This window comes from Macrobrachium rosenbergii, chromosome 3 (assembly GCF_040412425.1).
Source record: "Macrobrachium rosenbergii isolate ZJJX-2024 chromosome 3, ASM4041242v1, whole genome shotgun sequence".
Classification (NCBI taxonomy): Eukaryota; Metazoa; Arthropoda; class Malacostraca; order Decapoda; family Palaemonidae; genus Macrobrachium; species Macrobrachium rosenbergii.
The window spans coordinates 26,276,198-26,294,713 of NC_089743.1; the positions used below are offsets into that span (position 1 = coordinate 26,276,198).

General features: G+C 44.5%; 1 protein-coding gene across 7 annotated transcripts in view; it reads right to left on the reverse strand.

Moving 5' to 3' along the window:
• LOC136853546 (WD repeat domain phosphoinositide-interacting protein 4-like) overlaps positions 1 to 18,516 on the reverse strand; it is a 448,994-nt gene that overhangs the window by 72,712 nt on the left and 357,766 nt on the right. Inside the window, exon 1 of one of the 7 annotated variants that reach the window (XR_010857498.1) lies at positions 13,969 to 14,173. The exons of 2 other annotated variants lie outside the window; for them this stretch is intronic. Coding sequence is in view for 1 of the 5 variants with exons in the window: in XM_067129274.1 (XP_066985375.1) it covers positions 13,969 to 14,038 (70 nt within the window). In the remaining 4 variants the exon portion in view is untranslated. Of the gene's footprint in view, positions 1 to 12,067; positions 13,826 to 13,968; positions 14,356 to 18,516 lie in introns of those variants that run through there. 4 more of the 7 variants (XM_067129299.1, XM_067129291.1, XM_067129274.1 and 1 more) reach the window with 4 other exon arrangements.

An 18,516-nucleotide genomic window follows, 5' to 3' on the forward strand; every position in this document is an offset into this window, starting at 1 on the left:
TCATCGACAGAGTGGGGTGCTTGAAATGAGTAGTTAGATAAAAGGTTCTGGTTTATATACTTAGAAAAATTATGAATTACTTAAAAAATTTTATACTTATCCCTACAAGAATATAAATGATCACTTTTTCTGTAAAAGACTTACTTCTTAGGTAGGTCATTACTGTCAACTAACTGGATGTTGAAAACCCACTCAGAAATGTCACGATCCAGGTCATGAAAGTGGACAAAGGGGAGTGATGACTCCCAAAATATTCTATGTGGTCTGACAAAAAGAGCAGTACAGTAGTGCCCTGAGCCTCAACGAGTGTCTAGAGCCTCACTAAAGAGAGGAAATGATCACAAAAAGTTAGGTATACCTTAGTTTTACCAGACCACTGAGCTGATTAACAGCTCTCCAAGGGCTGGCCCGAAGGATTAGACTTATTTTACGTGGCTAAGAACCAATTGGTTACTTAGCAATGGGACCTACAGCTTATTGTGGAATCCGAACCACATTATAGTGAGAAATGAATTTCTATCACCAGAAATAAATTCCTCTAACTCTTCATCAGCCAGCCGCAGGAATTGAACTCCGGCCCATCGAGCGACAGTCTGAAGCTCAACTGACTCGGCCAACAAAGGGCTGGAAATGATCACAGAACTATATGCTACCCCTGTATGGGTTGCACAAGACAAATGGCACCTATATATATATATAGTATAAGGCACCTATATATATATACAGTATAAGGCACCTATATATATATATACAGTATATGGTTAAAAAAATTGGATTTAGATTGGCAGCCCCCTTCAATCCCCTTAAAAGAAGTCGAGGGAGTCACAACTTACCTATCAAAGCTTTGAGACTGGTTGCTAAACTGGTAATCACCAACATTCACACCCATCACAGCACTTACTCAAGGCTGTGCCCCTGCCCTACAGAGGGGGGTCAGCAGGAAGACTAGAGAGAGGCCAGTCACTCTACCATATGACAACAACCTTATGCTCTATGAGTATCTGAGGTGAGATGCTTTTCTGTCTGAAAGGAGCTGGGTGCTAATACAAGCTATTGAGCAGCCACCACAAGGAGCAGATAGAGTATGGGAACCTGCAGATGAAGTATCTCGAGGATGAGGTTAAGGTGGTCTGATGCTTCAGATACCTGCCCTTGACACCTGTTACCAAAAAGTTACTCTGTAATGCCAGGAATGGTTCCACGCCCCTGACTTCATGAGTTTTCACTCAATCACTATGATTGGTTACATGTCAGAAGTTTCATAAGCTTATCTTATTCTTCAAAAGGCCACATACAGTACACTCTTAATGTAAGAGGTCAGGTCCTACTTCATTAGTATATTAGGCTCACACTGGGCATAGAAGCCTCTCATCCACACCACCAGAGGGTCCTGTCCTGGAGGGTGGAAACAGAAACTCATGTCTCTCATTAGAGTGACAATCCCGGAGTTTCCACCAAACACCCACAAATTAATGAGCATGAGAGCGATTCCAATCCTCAGACGAGCAAGCTGTGATAATCGCCAATATACTTTGTTGTGGAACAAGTCCAGCGAGTGATATTTCAGTCCTAGGCCTGTCTCAAGGGCTCATACCTGTTTAGGCAAAGAAGACTCAAGCCCAGGGAGGGTAAAACCAATCGAAGCTCCTAACTAGCAGACAGCTCACTCAGCCACAACTTAAGAGTGAGATGGCCTTCATGGCAACTGAGAGAAGCTCCATTTGACAAAGGTAGATGAGGAGGTTCAAAATTCACTGAGTGGAAGCTCTGATCACAGAGATAGTCCTCTGGGTCAACACAGTCAATGACACTTTCTCTGCATGGGAGATTGGGACACAGGGAATCCCTTTCTGCATGGTATCCACAAGCAGCCAGCAAGGTATCTGAGACCTGGAGTGATCAACATATGGTTGAGCACCTGGCAGGGCAGAACAGGGGAAAGTGTAGGTTGATAACAGGTAATCCTGTAAGCTCAAACATGCATCCCCTCCCCATACCCATTTTGCAGAAGCAAATACTACTAACCTCCACTACAAGCCTCTGGTAGCTGAGCTGGTCTACTAAAACATTCTTCCAACATGGAATTTATCTAGCTAAGGGATTAACAGAGTGGCAAGAAGTCCACTTGTGTATTTACTTTGGTAACTGAAGGGTGAAAGGATGTTTCTTCCCCCTGCTTGTTAATGTACGTCACTACAGACATGTTATCACTCAACAGTACAGAGTGACTCACCAAACAGTCATGAAAGTTTTGCAGGGCTAGCGATGCCGCATGCCTTCCCAAAATATTATGCAGATGAGGATCATCCTTGGCCCTCACACCAAAGTCAAACAAGCTGCTCAAGTGTGAACCTTGATCCCCCTTTGCTGGGCTGAGAGGAGAAGCATTTCAGGAGGTTGAAGAATTCAGGGGAACTCCCATGAGAAGGTTCCTGCTGTCCAGCAACCATGCAAGATTCTCTTTGATCACCCTGCTCATGCAGCAAACTGGGAAGGAGGATCACCTGAAGCTGACCAGTGCCTTTTCACTTGTCACCAAAGTGAGTGCAGGACAAGCTTTCTCAAATACTTAAGGTGGCTGAGGAGACCCCAAAACCATGCTGTCTGACAGGAAAGAGCACCTAGGTACAGTATTTGTCTGCTGCCTGGGGACAAGACCTGACTTCTCCCAGTTCATTGTGATTCCCAGGTTATGACAAAATGTGAGCAGGTGATCTCGTTCTAAAGTAATTACACATCTTAGGATGTCAGAACAAACCAGTCATTAGGTAGCGCTGTACATGGGGCCTACTCAAACAGGTCCAAGCTGAAAGTAAGGGTGGACACACTCTCATCATGCCAAACTTCTCCCACTGAGGGAAAGACCAACCAACACATTCCTGGCAAAAGGAAGATCAAGTACACACCTTCCCCCTACAAAAAGAATACTTTTGGGGATCTACTTTTGTGGGAGACATGCCCCTTGCAATAGTATTGGTCATGTTTTCTCCTCTATTAATAGGATAAAAGCAAGACCAAAGACAAAGCAATCAAAATGAAATTCAAGAGCAAAAGAAAAAGTAGCAAAGCAAGTCTGTTCATCACAGAAGGAAAAAGTGAATGGTGATGTAGGGTGAGTGAGGGGTACTCCACTGCTCACCCCACCATTACCACCAGTTAACAACCTTGTTACCAAGTTCAACAACTGCTCCAGCTCATGCTGAAGGATACTCCTATATAAAAGATGATAGATTGTATTTTTGTATGAACTAATATAACAAATTTTAAAAGTAATTTGTATTTTTCCTAACTATAAAAACCTGAGGTCCTTTACATAAGGAATTACTTCCAGCAAAGCTCGAACGGCTGTTAAACTTTCGACAAGGTGGTTAGGCAGTTAACTACCATACAGTAGGCAGGAGTCTCACCTGCCCGGATGTAAACATTCCAATTTGCCTTTTGGCCCAGGTATCAGATTGAGGGGTGGCATGAGGTGGGCATAAAACTGTACAGGGCCTCAGGTTTGTATACTTATTACTTTTAAAATTTGTCATTTGTTCCTAAACAGTATACAAACCCTTGGTCCTTTACATAAGGAAGACTCACTTACTGGAGGGAGGAATCTGAGTGAGTCTCTGAAGTGACTGGAGTTCGTTGTACCTGGGTTTCTCTTCCTGGTCATTACAGCGAGGGAGAGTACTGTGCCTCTGACATACTGAACGGAGTGTAAGAACTGCATGATCAATTGTCAGACATCTGGGCCTTTTCGAATGAGTGAGAAGTTTGATGAAAAGAATTGCCGAGACCTAAGGGAAATAGATACTTCTCCTGAAGGAATCCATTCCCAGGTCTCGGCAATGTCGCTGCCAGCTCTAGAGACTCGATAAGTATCATTTCATTCAGGAATCTGCTGTAGGAGAACTACTTCCCGGTTGATACTTCCTTCTCTCTTCCCATCTTCCCTCCTCCCTTATGGGAAAGAAGGTGGAAAGAGACAAAGTTATGCGCACTTTCCTAGAAGGGAAGAAGAGGGGTATGTGTTCCGCAACCTTCAACAGAAGCCTGGGACTTCTTAGGAACTGGGGGGGGGAGGGGGGGGTTGGCTTGAACTGAAGGTCGAGTCGAGATGACTAAGACACCAAGGTCTTGACCACTGTCCAAAAGATAAGGCAGTGCCCTGGTACGAACCTTGATTATTGAGGTACAGTATCTGGCAAATCTCTGCAAGAGAAAGGCAGAACCAAGTGCAGGTTCATTCCTAAGGGTCGAGCCAACTCGGGACTTATGAAACCGGAGATCCGAATTGGGACAAAGTCCTTCTTCTTAGCACCAGAAATGCCCACGGAACTGCAATTAGCCAGACCCTTCGAGGCAAAAGAATTAGTATTCTGTCAAGGTAGGAGAGAAGCTTGGTGTCTCGACCTGAATGAACTCCTTCTCCGACGAAAAGAATTCATCTGGTCGAGAACACTTTCGGAAGCAAGGACCGCGGTGGCCCCCGACACTCTTGGCCCCTCGGGAACTGCAAGGGTTGTGAGTGATGAAGATTATTCATTGGGGGAGCTGTGGTCCTGTCCCGGGGATCTTCGCGTTGATTTGTCAGTGCAAAGTTCTCCGAAAAACGAGGGAGATCGCAACTTGAAGAGGAAGACCCTCACTGCTTCCGAAGCGTGAAACTTCTGTACCTCTTCCCTTGGAGGGATACCTTGACAGATCCCATGAAACCCTCCTTGGCTACCTGGTTGTACTATGAGACAATCGGGGGGACCAACACCCAAAGCACATCAGGAAGCCAAACTCCGAAGAGCTCTCTCTGTCCGTCTTGCGCCTATCGGAACAACCAAGAGGAAAAGAGAACAGGTGAGGAGAAAGAGTACCCCTACCTGTCCTGCCAGTAAGACCAGCAGGAGAGGTGGACCGTGATTGATAATCAACCAAAGGAGATTACCACCACACGTGGGAAGAAGAACGCTTGTGCTGTGGCAAAGCTCCTTCCTGGGAAGAGCAGAAAGTTCACTTGAACAGAGCCCAGAACCGAATTCGGAAAAAAACGAGTGGGTCCGAGCCGAGCCGCACCGAACCGAGCCGATCACGCAAACGCGATCCAGACTGGGAGGTATGCGGTGGACTGGGAGGCAGGCGGGGTGAGCCGAGCCGAGCCAGTCTTGCAAGCGCAACCAGGGGCTGGGCAGGGCGAGCAAGCCGAACCAGTCTTGCAAGCGCAATCAGGGGCCGAGCCAAGCCAACCGCGCAAACACAATCAGAACTGGACAGGGCGGAACTCGTCTGCCGTGAACTATTGCTAGTTTTCCGAACTCTAAACTACTTCGAGGCTGAGGCCCCTCGAGAAGAAGGTTCAAAGGAGAATTCTGTGTCTGCTATCCTGCATGCTCGAACCCTAAGGTTCAAGACACGACGATGAAACCCGGCCAAGCAACCAAAGCAGCTGGCGGGCAGTATCGAGACACCTGGCGTCTCAGCACCCAGACACCTGGCATCTCGGCACCCAGACACCTGGGTGTCTCGGCACTTTTTCTCGTCAGGAGAGCGCTCGTGATTCACAGAACTCGAGCGACCCACTAGACTCACAAAATCGGGAGCGGCTGCTTTCGGTTTCCTAAGAAATCAAAAAGAGCTGGGCACGTAACCAGTCTTGGACGCAGACTTCCAAGACTGGCAATGAGGGCATGGCCTCAAGAGGCCACGCTCTCACAGCCCCCAAATCGCCAGATCCCACAGTAGAATGCGAATCGGTTCCCACCTGAGGGCGGGAAAAGCTAATGAGAGAACTTGTCTCCCGGAAGAGAGTCAGTCCCTTAGAAGTCCCGCAGGACTCCCAAAGGGAATCTATTCTCTGCTTCTTCTGGTGCTCGAACCGATTGGATTGAGTCACCAGACTGGGAACCTGACTGAGCATGGGCAAGCACTCGGGGGGCGCTTGTGGTGCTGGCAGGAAGAGCTAAGACAACTGGGTGCCTCAGCCCTTTCTCTCGCACTGCTCCTGAACTGGGCTGGGGAGAATAATCTCCAGACCAGATCGGGATACTCAATATTCCATAGAATCTCGAGCACTTGGAGAGGCTCGCGAATGGGCACCCGAAGCAGCCCCCGTCTTAGAGGTGGAACCTCTAGGACTGGGAACGGGATCGCAAACCGAGGTCTGCGTGCCCGCGGCTCCTGAAACACAAAACCCTGGGGTATGCAAACCGGTTTCCTAACCTGAAGGTCGGGAAGAGCCAACGAGAGACCCACTGCCTCCTCGGAAGGAGGCAGTCCCTAGACATCCAAGGGCACCAAGGGTAAAGAAGCAGCCTTCCTCTTCCTCAGCCGACGAAGGTCTGTCCAGATTCTGGGACCCCCTTGGACCTCGGGAGAGGAAGGGAAGAGGCAGCAGAAGACGAAATCCAAGACAAGTTGAAGAAGAGGGCAGCTACTTCCACAGGGTGACTTCCTTCACCTTCACTCCGACATCTTCTATAGGCTGGTGGGCAAGAAGCATCGTAACCTCCAGGGCAGCTAGGCAGGAACACAACAGAAGTGGCCCAGGACACGACCACCAGGAGGAGCAGCAGGCATGATCAGGACAGCCGATGCAGAATGGCAGAGCTCTAAGGCAGCTAGGCAGGAATACAACAGAAGCAGCGGTTCCAGAAGGCAAGCATGAGCCAATGCAGGAGCTCGGCAGCCAAGGCAGGAGCTACGCAATGGCCAGCTTCCAAAGGGCGACTTCCTTCACCTTCACTCTGACAACTTCTACAGGATGGCGGACATCGTAACCTCCAGGGCAGCTAGGTAGGAACACAATGGAAGCGGCCCCAGGCACGACCACCAGGAGAAACAGCAGGCACGATCAGGATAGCCGATGCAGGAGCTATGGCAGTGGTTCGGAAGGCAGGACCTACAGCAACGGCCAGGAATGTCACATGAAAGTCACCAGCAGCGACAGGAACGATCAGGGCGACTGCGGCAGAAAACCAGGAAGAGCCACCCAGAGACTGTCGTTGAGTTAACAGGAGCATAACACAGGAAACAGCAGGTGCGGATGGACCACAGATATGCCAGAGGCAGTGCCACAGCATACATGAAGGCCAGCAATGACCGCGACTGATCCACATCGGTGGGAAGAGAGTCGGAACAATCCCGATGTGGAACTGTCGTTCCAACCAGGTACTGTGGTCAGTCCCGAAACAACAACGAATGAACGTCGGGACTCCATCATGCAAGATATCCCCTGAGATATCCCGCCAACTACTGCTGTGTCTGCAGTGCTCACTGTCAATCTGAAAGAAAAAGCAAAGATGATTAGTAGGGGGAGACTCCTCTTGCTACGAGGGGAATTGCCCTATGCAGCGAGAGGAGGCCCCTAGAAGAGGCCGCCCCATTGCCGGGGGGGGGGTTACCCCCCTCCTTGCGGTCTTCGCCCGACAAGCAAGTGAAGAGGGCGAAGGAGAGATAAGGAAGAATCTACAGGGAGAGGGAAGGATGGATGGGAGGCCACCAAGGGCGCCATGGAAGCAGAGCGTATATCGACAACGCCCGCAACCTTCAGCACAAGTAGGAAGGATGTAGTCATGCCCCTTGTACATGGAGGGCAGAAGCCCAAGATGGGAAGCGAATTCTTATGTCCCGATCAATGTAGGGGAGCGAAGATATTACGTCCCAATCTAATATCTCCGAACATACAGAGGAATGCCTTCAGTATCTAAACAAAGGGCTACTGGAAGAGAAGCATTACCACTTGGTTACGCTTCTCTAAATACGCCCTTGGCTGTCAAACCCAACACAGAGCGCTGGGGAACAACGGCTTATGCAAGGTTATCACAAATCATGAGTTTGTATTATTAAATATCAAACACACGCAATATATACACAAAATACATTAAGATCACACCGAGATAATAAGAGCTTAACGACAGTTAGGCAGAGAGATCCAAAGCCACGTCTGCAACGCATGACGGCCAAAAGCAAACTGGAATGTTTACATCCAGGCAGGCAGGTATTCCCGCCTACTTGGCAGTAGTTACTGCCTAACCGCCTTGTTCAAGAGTTTAACGGCTGTTTTCCAGCCTACGCTGAAAGTAATTCCTAATGTAAAGGAACGACGGTTTGTATATCGTGTAGGAACAAATGAAAATTATCAACCAGCATGCTGCAGGAAAGCCAGTCATGGTGATCATACGTGACAAGCATCTATTGCAGTCAATGGCATTTATTATCATTAAGGGAAAGAAACAGATAATGGATGCTATTAAGGCAACTGCTTCAGTTCATTCTACAATTATTGCAAAGAACAGAAAAAAAGTTAAGTATATCTTAGTTTAACCAGACCACTGAGCTGATTAACAGCTCTCCTAGGGCTGGCCCAAAGGATTAGACATATATTTTACATGGCTAAGAACCAACTGGTTACCTAGCAACGGGACCTACAGTTTATTGTGGAATCCGAACTGCATTATACCGAGAAATTAATTCTATCACCAGAAATAAATTCCTCTAATTCTTCAATGGCCGGTCGGAGATTCGAACTCGCGGCCAGCAGAGTGCTAGCTGAGAAAGGAACCCATTCGCACAACGAGGAACTTGCAAAGAACAGATCAGGGCCTTTGGAAGAAATGGAGCAGTTACTGGTCACATGGATGAAGGGCCAGATACAAAAGCGTATGCCACTCAGTCTCTGACCATTCAAACAAAGGCGTGCTTGCTTTTTGAGCAACTCAAGAGAAAATATGATGACACCCACAACAAAGATTCTGCAGCAAGTGCCGGATGGTTTCATCATTTCAAAAACTGCCATAATTTTCATAGTGTGAAAATTGGTGGTGAAGCAGCAAGCGATGACGACGAAGGAGCCACTAAATTTAAGGATGCTCTGCATAAGACCACTGTTGATGAAGGGTACTTGCCGCAGCAAAACTTTAATGTCTATGAAACAAGAGTGTATTGGAACCAGATGTCTCAATGATCCTACATCCATACAGAAGCAACAATCATGCCCGGGTTTAAGGCATACAAAGATTGACTGACTCTTCTGCTTGGGGGAAATGTGGCTGAGTATAAACTCAAGCCTTTCACGATTTATCACTCAGCAAATCCGAGGACATTAACAAGAATCGGCAAGCATACGCTCCCTGTGCATTACCGCCATAATAAGAAAGCATGGATGACTGCACTGCTGTTCAAAGACTGGTGTAAGCATTGCTTATTCTAGCAGTGAAAGGTTATTGTAGGGGAAACTACATCCCTTCAAAATTCTGCTGATTCTGGACAAAGCTCCTGGCCACCCCCAGCACATTGGAGATATTAACGAGAACATAAAAGTTGTGTTTCTGCCTCCAAACATACAACCCATGGATCAGGGCACCGTACTACATTCAAGGCCTATTACCTTCGGAACACGTTTGCTCAGGCTGTTCAGAGTACGGATAATGAGGAGAAAGAGCTCAAAACATTCTGGTAGAAATTCAATATTCTGAATGCCATTATGAACAGTGGAAGGGCGTGGAAGGAGGTAAAGAGTGTATGAATGGGATTTGGAAAAATCTGCTAAAAGTGTATGTGAACTCATTTAAACGGATGAAGAAGTTGTGGAATTTAATAAGAAAAGCTTGACATTTGGGAGAAGTTTAGATTTAGAAATTGAAAAGGAAGATGTCCAAGAACTCATAGATGTGCAAGATGCAGAGCTAACAGCAGAAGATTTAACTGAACTTGCAGAAGAGAGAAAAGGAGCAGAAGAGGAAGAAAAAACTGAAGAAGAGCCAGAGCAAAAGTTTATGACAAAAAAAATGGCAAAGGCATTTGCCTCAAATGAACATGCAATGACACTTTTCAGTCAAATGGATGTGAACATGGAGTGATTTGCTAAAGTTGAGAGAGCACTTCGAGACTATTGCATGTTATTGAGTCATTTATGAAGAATGAAAAAAACCACACTGTGCAAGCTACTATGGATTACTTTCTTAAGAGAGCGACTCTAGAGTGCCAATGCCTTCCACCACATTTGAGCCTCGACCCTGTACATGTTGTGACAGCTCTTTCCTCAAAATCCTACCACCCTGTAACACCTAAACTAAGAGCCAAAGAAATACTTGCTGAAGAGGAGCAAGTTGATGATCCTGCTGCTCTATCATCCTCCTCCTCTTCCAATTTTTAGTTATACGTAGCCATCAAGAGCTTGACAATGTTCAAGTACACCAACGACGGACCGAATCTTAGTGAGTACCCCTGTATAGTACATGCTTGATTCTTGTTGGCATTATTCAATTTCTCTATCTGTACTGTATTATCATAAGTCAATTTGCACATAACCTCCAGAATTAGCTGATATTAAAAATCATCCTGTACATGTATAAATTACAGTATACTGTATAGTCTAGGCTAGGCTATCGTATATTTATAGATTGTACTGTAAACCCTAGTTTAGGCTAGGCTAATTTTGTTATGATTCTTTCAAGTAACAATAGGGTCATTGTAACATAACCCCATCATAACTGGGGACATACCTGTATTTAAACTGTTGGATATATACAGCAACCAGAATTGGTCTCACAGGCTAATAACAAAAAATATCCCAAGACTTAAAAGACTCCAAATAGTATGTTCAGCAAAAAATTCAGTGGGCACATAGGCCTAACTCTCCATCAGAGATTTGGAATATTTGAGCGCAAGCAATTAAAAAAAGTTGCCTATCCCTCCCTGTGGGCCTTCATCTGAGAAGTCATCTTGGACTCTTTCTTCTTCCTGCCAGAGGAAGGTGAGACAAAAAAAAAACCACGAGGGTGAAAGGAAGAGATTGACAACAAGAGGGAGAAGGAAGGAAAGTGCTTGTACTTCTTTGCCTTGCTCCCAGCTTGTGTCTTACCTTCCTCCATTACAAAAGAACAGGCCAAAGAGATGATAACTGTTGTCATTGAGGTCGTGGCTGTAGCTGATACCACTAGAACATTTTCCATGGGAAGAATGACAGCTACAGAAGGCTCATCCAAGTCGCACTCCTTGGTGAGAGCAGCAGCGGCAGATGGAGACTTCTGAGTTGGCCAAAATTAAGTGGTCAGTGAATGCCAAGAAAAGGCCACATCTTATAAACATACTCAATTAACAAGGAGATACCAAGAACAGATGACATAGGACCCGATTGAGAAACCTAAACAGTATACAGTACAGAAGACCTATCAGTACAGAGGAGAAGTGCAATAGCTGAATATGGTATGTGACCAAAGCAAGAATAATTTTAAAACACAAACCAAATGATAGCCCTAACCTACGTCTGTTAACCTACTTCTCATTTCTGCATAAAAGAAAACTTTTATTGTTGGAAACTTTATATTGGTATTATTTTATTTTCAACTATTATTTGATACTGAAGTTTTTATGCTGTGATTTGAAGTCTCCTTAACATCTTGGACTAGTATGAAAACCATATTTAAAAATATTACAAATTTACTGTTACTGAGATATTTACCGTCTTTTGTTACTATGTTAACATGCATTCCAATGGGGCTGGAACTGAACACGGCACTCATGGGAGTGGTGCTGGTATTATATAAAACCGGTAATTCTAAGTATTAGCTCTGCACCTGTTTTTACCTTGGAAACTGGTTTTTTCTACACTTTTAGGGCTTCTGATACTGGCGGTGCATTTGTTTGTTGTCGGCCAAATGGAATGTCCCTTCACCATGTTTAGTACTGGCATGGGGGGGGGGTGCCCATACATTAACAAGTTATTGCACTAGCCAGATGGGATATGAACTGTTTAAAACAGACGTACCAGTGCTCTGTGTTGTGAAGATCATGTATGGAAACCCCTTGTTGGGTGGACTTCAGGGGTTATTACATTTGTGCAACATAAATTGTGGGTAAATCCATAATTAATAACCAAAAAACTGTAGAAAAAGTCAAGTTAGAAGGAAATCGCCACCGCGGAGCTACTACTTAGATCTACCTATAAAACTTTATGGTGAAAGAAACCAGCGGGTAGTTTACATATCCTAGGGACGCCCCCGTAGCTCATTAACAATGACTCCAAATGAAAAATTGCATAGAATAAAAACTGTTCAGCGGGCCCGATTCTACCCAAAAAGTAACTTACTTGACCAGTTTGCTTGATTTTCCCGAACGACAATTTTTTCAGCGGAGCGTAACTTTTTCTAAGTACCAAGTTGACGTGAACGGTGTCATGGAGCAACGCTCTCCCGTAGTTAGTCAGATGGCCAATGTGTGGCGCTTCTCTACACCCCGTAGTTCTTAGGGCTGCTGCCGCACGGCGCCCCGGCCGTACCGCGGGAAATTTAATTCCGTCCAATCGTATCTCAGGCTGACCCAGGTCATGCCCTAGGGCTTACAGATTAAATACTTCGAACCAATCATAATGCGTTCTAATAATATGATTCATAGGCCTTGGCCAACACCAGAACCACGCTTTCTTTCTTTCTCGAACCACCGCGATGGAAAGTCACGATTTTACTTTGTTCCCAGAAGTGATACCTAGAATGTGTTCCGTGTCCATTTTGGGCCTTTTTGGATTTAGGACCGGCGGAGCCGATACTGTTATCTACGTAACCTACGTGGTCGGACAGCAGCGACTTTGAATAAGGTAAGCACAGCATTTACCTGCCTTTTTAAATTTGTTTTGCTGCTAGGTTAGGTAGGGTTTTGGAACTGATCCTAGTGTGCAGTTGTTTTTTGTAACCCGTGGCTACAGTGAATACAGATATTACCGCTTGCCAGAGCATACGTGCCTGCCAAGAATCATGAAAAATGCAGATAAGGCGCACAGCGCCGTTCCGCCACACTCTGAGATCAGATATGTTCAAAAAATCAACGTTACAAAATTTATGCCCGTTCTAATGTAGGTAGGGAGGTAGGGAATAGCCTAACCGAGGTTTCTTATGTAGGTTACAGGTAGCCTAGGCTAGTGTTGTCCGTTCGCCCTGATGCAGGTAGGGTCAGCCTCACACATGCAGTGTAGCGGGTCAGCCTCATGTACGTAGATTAGCGGGTCAGCATCACGTATGTACTTTGGCGGGTCAGCCTTATGGTAGTAGCCTAGCGGGACAACCTTTTGTATGCAGACTAGCGGGTCAGAAAATAGCGAATTTTTTACGTTACGGCCGCCACAAATCCCAGCTTTTGCTTCTCCCCACCCAAAACCCTGTTTCCCAACAAGGTCCCCCTTACCGTTTTATTAACTTTTCTGTTGCTTTCCCTACGGGAAACACCACCAAAAACACGCTTTTCATTACCGACATGAAGCAAAACGGGACCTATTTAAAGTGGGTGCGTTTTCTATAGCCATTTTTTGGTGCCAAAAGTAGGGTCCCGCGGACTTTCAGCGGCTCCAAACCAGCATCTGAAACGTTTATAGCACACAATAAAACATAGGAAAATATTTTCAAGTCCAAAATGTGACAATGGTTCAAATTAAATTTTACCACTACCATTCTACAGTGCACAGGAAAGTCATTTGAATATGTCATATCATTTTAAGTCATATACAAGTCCAAGCTGTTTCTTTTCTACTGAAATATGCACAATTATATATACAATCTAAGAGACGTATGGTCCTCCATAGGCTAAATTGTGGATGCTGGCAGGACTGTGACTTTGAACTGAGCTTTCTCGTTAAGAAACGTCTATAGCCTAGGTGGCCTACGCACTCAGGCTTCCTATACAAACATGACGCTATTGTGTACGCATTTCGGAAATGTACACCAATCCACCACCAACTAGCCTATTCAGTTTGTAAACCTATGCAGTCAAAAGCTGGGCTGGGCTACGCTATTTACAATCTGCGTAGCCTAAGCTACAAATGGATATGATGGCCCTTAATTTAAGTTTAGTTGGACGTGTTTATTTTGGTCAAGGTTAACGCACGCCCAAAGTGACCACACCGTTGGATCTTAATTTCGGACTGGGCCATTTCGTAAAAATTTCAGAAGCCTAGGCTAAACCTGGCTAGCCGTAAATCCTTTCACCTAACTCAACACTTACCATGATCTTGGTTAAACCGTAAACTGTGAACTTTCTCTCTCGCTGCCATACTGTTACTTATAATCTGCATGAGCGATTTCGCTGTGTTAACAAAGATTCTTATGTCACGAGTGCGATGATTTCCCCGATGTCAAAACTGTAAATTAAAATTGACGCACTTTGAAAGCTCCAAGGTATGTGGACAGAGCTCTCGGATGACTTATCTACCGCAAGAAATTAGGAATATCTACAGGACCTAATTTTAGTCCTTAATAATTACCATACTCCACGAAATGTCGCTATCAACACCTACTTCTATCATCTCCGAAATCTTATTCACTTGAATGAATTGTAAAAGTACTCGGTTATGAAATAATTTGTACGTAGAATTACTGAGACACCATATCTTGAATGTCGTATTTTCTTTTCAAAGTTATTGAAAATTACAATGTTCAGCTTTTAATTCTTAAAATTTGCATTATGTAATGAAATATATAAGGCAGTTCGACAAAGCAATGTTAATATTTTAAATAACGCTCAGTACACATTTTGTAAAGTGGAAACATTTCTAAGGCCTGCGTCGCAAATTTAATTCGTTCGTTCGCAAACTCGGGCTTAGATCACACTTACGAAATGCATAAGAATTAACACTTCATATCAGGAAGCATCTACAAACAAGGCTGAACGCTTATATATTATATATAGATTTTAATGATAATTTTAAATTTCAAAAATATATACTAGGCAATAAAAACAAACTGACGTTATTTTGACAGATTTGGACGGAAGAATCAGCTGACTAACCAAAACAAAGATAACTTGTTGGAAAACATTGCAGCTGTCATAAGGAATTAAATTTTAATTCCCTATGACAACTGCGACTGGTACATGATATCTCGCATTGAAATACTGCTATTTGAAATGTGTGTTTCAAGCTGGTTAGCAAGTAAAATGTATAAACCACCACGTCCACCAAACTGTGCATGGTATCTCTCTCTCTTTCTCTTCAATGTTCAAATGACATCCGTTCTCTTACGTCGGAAAAAAAAACGACGCCCTATTGCAAAAATCGGAAAGATTTTCATATCCAAGAAAGAACCCATGATTTTTAAGTGAATAAACAGGGCACCATTTTGAGGTTTTCCAAGCAAAATAATTTGACAACTAACCTCGCAATACTTACTTTTCTAGTTATTGCAAGTAAATCAAATATATTTTCTTAGGTTTAAAATTGTGCAAGTTGATCTAAATCCTTTCAAGCATTGTACATTAAGCTAGTGTGAGAAAATGAACTAATTGGCAAGTGTGAACACAGTTCAGTCAAGTAACCAATTGGTTCTTAGCCACGTAAAATAAGTCTAATCCTTCGGGCCAGCCCTAGGAGAGCTGTTATTCAGCTCAGTGGTCTGGTAAAACTAAGGTATACTTTTTTTCTGCCTTCTTTACCTGTGATAAGCATTTCATTTGATGAAACACGCTGAATTAATCACGTGATGATAACTACATATCAGTTTTTTCCTACATGGGAACTACAGAATTTGAATTGAATTCACTAAGGCTCTTTTATGGTCAAACTGCGTCACTTTCACATATCTCCCTTTTCTATTACATTATGTTCCTCTTTTCCGATAAACTACACCCTCCAACAATGCCTATCAGCAATTCTCATGTACAGCACAGTAAAGATGTAGCATCTCCACCTAGTTGTAATTTTTTGTTTTTAATGAAATTCTTCTTACCAATCGACTCTCATTAAATATTGACATCTCTGTTCCATTCATGTTAATCCCAGCTTTCTTCTTGAAATCTTAAATCGCATGTAAGGAAGGTATTGAGTGACATACTGGCTGGGTGTTGTCTAGTTTATTGCTGGTTCCTTACTGAATAAATGTACAGAATTGTTATTGGCTGGTGCGAGCCGCAATGTAGTTTCTACACACAGACAAGACAAAACAGAGATTATGTTTTGGACACCTGTGCTTGTCGACAGACAAACAGATGACAATTGTGATAGACAATACAAACGTACAATGATAAAACATATGTCAATGGAAAGGCCCGGAAATTCCACATATGGACATTTGCATGAGATTCGAGACAGATTAATGAATACAGTGCAGTAGCATAATATATGTGAAATGGCGAGACGTTTGGCATCTTCACAAACAGAAACATACATACAGTTTGATACAGAAGATTCGGTGGAACATTATGAGTACATGATCGGAATGCTTGCATGGCAATGCAAGTAGTGGTGATTGTACATGAATCGAGACAACAATGGTTAGAGAGAAATACAGGAATATTGTATGGTAGATGTGTTCCTTCAAGCGATCACCACTGATGCACGGAGGGAGGGAGAGAGAGAGAGCGGGATGCTTTGTTGTCTTGTTTCGTCCGATGGCTGACTCACACGTGTGCACCCCCCGCCAAAAGCAAGGCCCGATAGCGGAAATCGTCTTGCTGACAATTCAAATGGGCGTGTAGGGCTTGGGCTTTGGGCGGGCAGCAGGGTGAAGGGCGACGCCGGCCAGCAGGAACTCGAGGAGGACGTCGGCAGGTCCTTCGGTAGCCAGCTTGAGGGGGACGGCAGTAGGCTGAAGGATGACGCCGGCTGATCCTTCGGTAGCCAGCTCGAGGGGGACGGCAGCAGGCTGAAGGATGACGTCGGCTGGTCCTTCGTTGGTCAGCTTGTCCGGTACGAGTTCGAGGGCGGCGTCAGGCTTCCTGGAGGAGGTGTCCAGGGCTCCGCTGGTGGGGTGGGTCATCTCGGAGGGTCGGACATCTATTGAAGACTCGGGAACAACGGGAGGCTGAGCCAAGGAGGCGGCGAAGGGTTCATTGGCGCGTGGGTCGTCATCGTGGGTCGGACGTCTACCATTGGCTCCTTCAGGTCACTCCGGGGTCACCAGTGTAAGGAAGGTATTGAGTGACATACTGGCTGGGGGTTGTCTAGTTTATTACTGGTTTCTTACTGAATAAATGTACATGTTGTTGCTGTTTCAGATTTAGCTGGCCTTGTGCCAGCACGGGCTCTTGCTCTGAGAGCAGCCCTATGTTGATGATGCGTCTGTGAGATGGGTAGGTTAGATGAAAACTTTATTATGATGCATGAAAGTGATTTTGGTAGTGGTAATGTACAGAATCTTCATGGTTGTTATTGGCTGGTGCGAGCCGCAAAGCCCGCAATGTAGTTTCTACGCACAGACAAGACAAAACAGAGATTATGTTTTGGACACCTGTGCTTGTCGACAGACAAACAGATGGCGATTGTGAGAGACAATATAAAGTACAATGATAAAACATATGTCAATGGAAAGGCCCGGAAATTCCACATATGGACATTTGCATGAGATGCGAGACAGATTAATGAATACAATACAGTAGCATAATATATGTGAAATGGCGAGACGTTTGGCGTCTTCGCAAACAGAAACATACATAGTTTGATACAAAGGATTCGGTGGAACATTATGAGTGTATGATCGGAATGCTTGCATGGCAATGCAAGTAGTGGTGATTGTACATGAATCGTTACAACAATGGTTAGAGAGAAACAGACAGGAATATTGTATGGTAGAAGTTGCGTTCCTTCGAGCGATTGCCGTTGACGCATGGGAGGGAGAGTGAGCGGGATGCTTTGTTGTCTTGTTTCGTCCGATGGCTGACTCACACGTAGGTGTGCCCATAGGACTGCCATGCGGTCCCTTACACGCATGTGACTCTATTAACAGTCCCTCATGCTAATCTATGTATGCTGTGACTTGCTGTCAACAAACTAAATATTTGTTACTGTATCACAAGTGGGCCTTGGCATTTGCCTCTGATATATCACGGTCACCCCTGCAATCTCTTTACGCGCTACATAACGTAAAAGCGTTCATGTCAACGCCACCTCAGCTCACTTGACAGTTAATAGCCATGATTTATATGCCACTGGTTATGAGAGATTGAATCAAATTTAATAGGAGCACAAGTATGGTGAGCATGTAGTAGTTATGAAAGATTATGAATTTATGATGCAGTACTAATAACCAGATATTGAGGCAGGAGTAAAGGTCGCCACTGATCTTCCATTTACGTTACCAAAGGAAGCACCCCTAACAGCATTTACATTTCTTCTTCAGCTAGCAGCAATACTAGAAAAGGATATTCCTGGTCTAACATACTGGTTTAATACTTTCCCTTTTGTCTCTCTACATGAGAAGGAATGAGAAAAAGTGAGGTGGCTAATGACCTTAAAGATACTCCAATTAATGTTTTGATAAGAGGTCTACCTCTAATGGCAATACTGGAGTCAGTTTTGCTGATACATGCAGCATACAAATATGATACAATGACCACAAAATGTAACTTGATCATAAGTGTTAAAACAAAGAAGATTGGGAAACTGAAACCAATAATAATGATTTGTTATGTTTATAGTAATGAAGATGATCTTGTCAATGCATTAGCATTGAAGACACCTATTACCTACAGTCAATTCCTGATGTCTTAGCAGCACATGGACTCAACACGCTTCTAACACCTAACTTATGGTTAATAACAGATGGCTGTACCTACTACTAT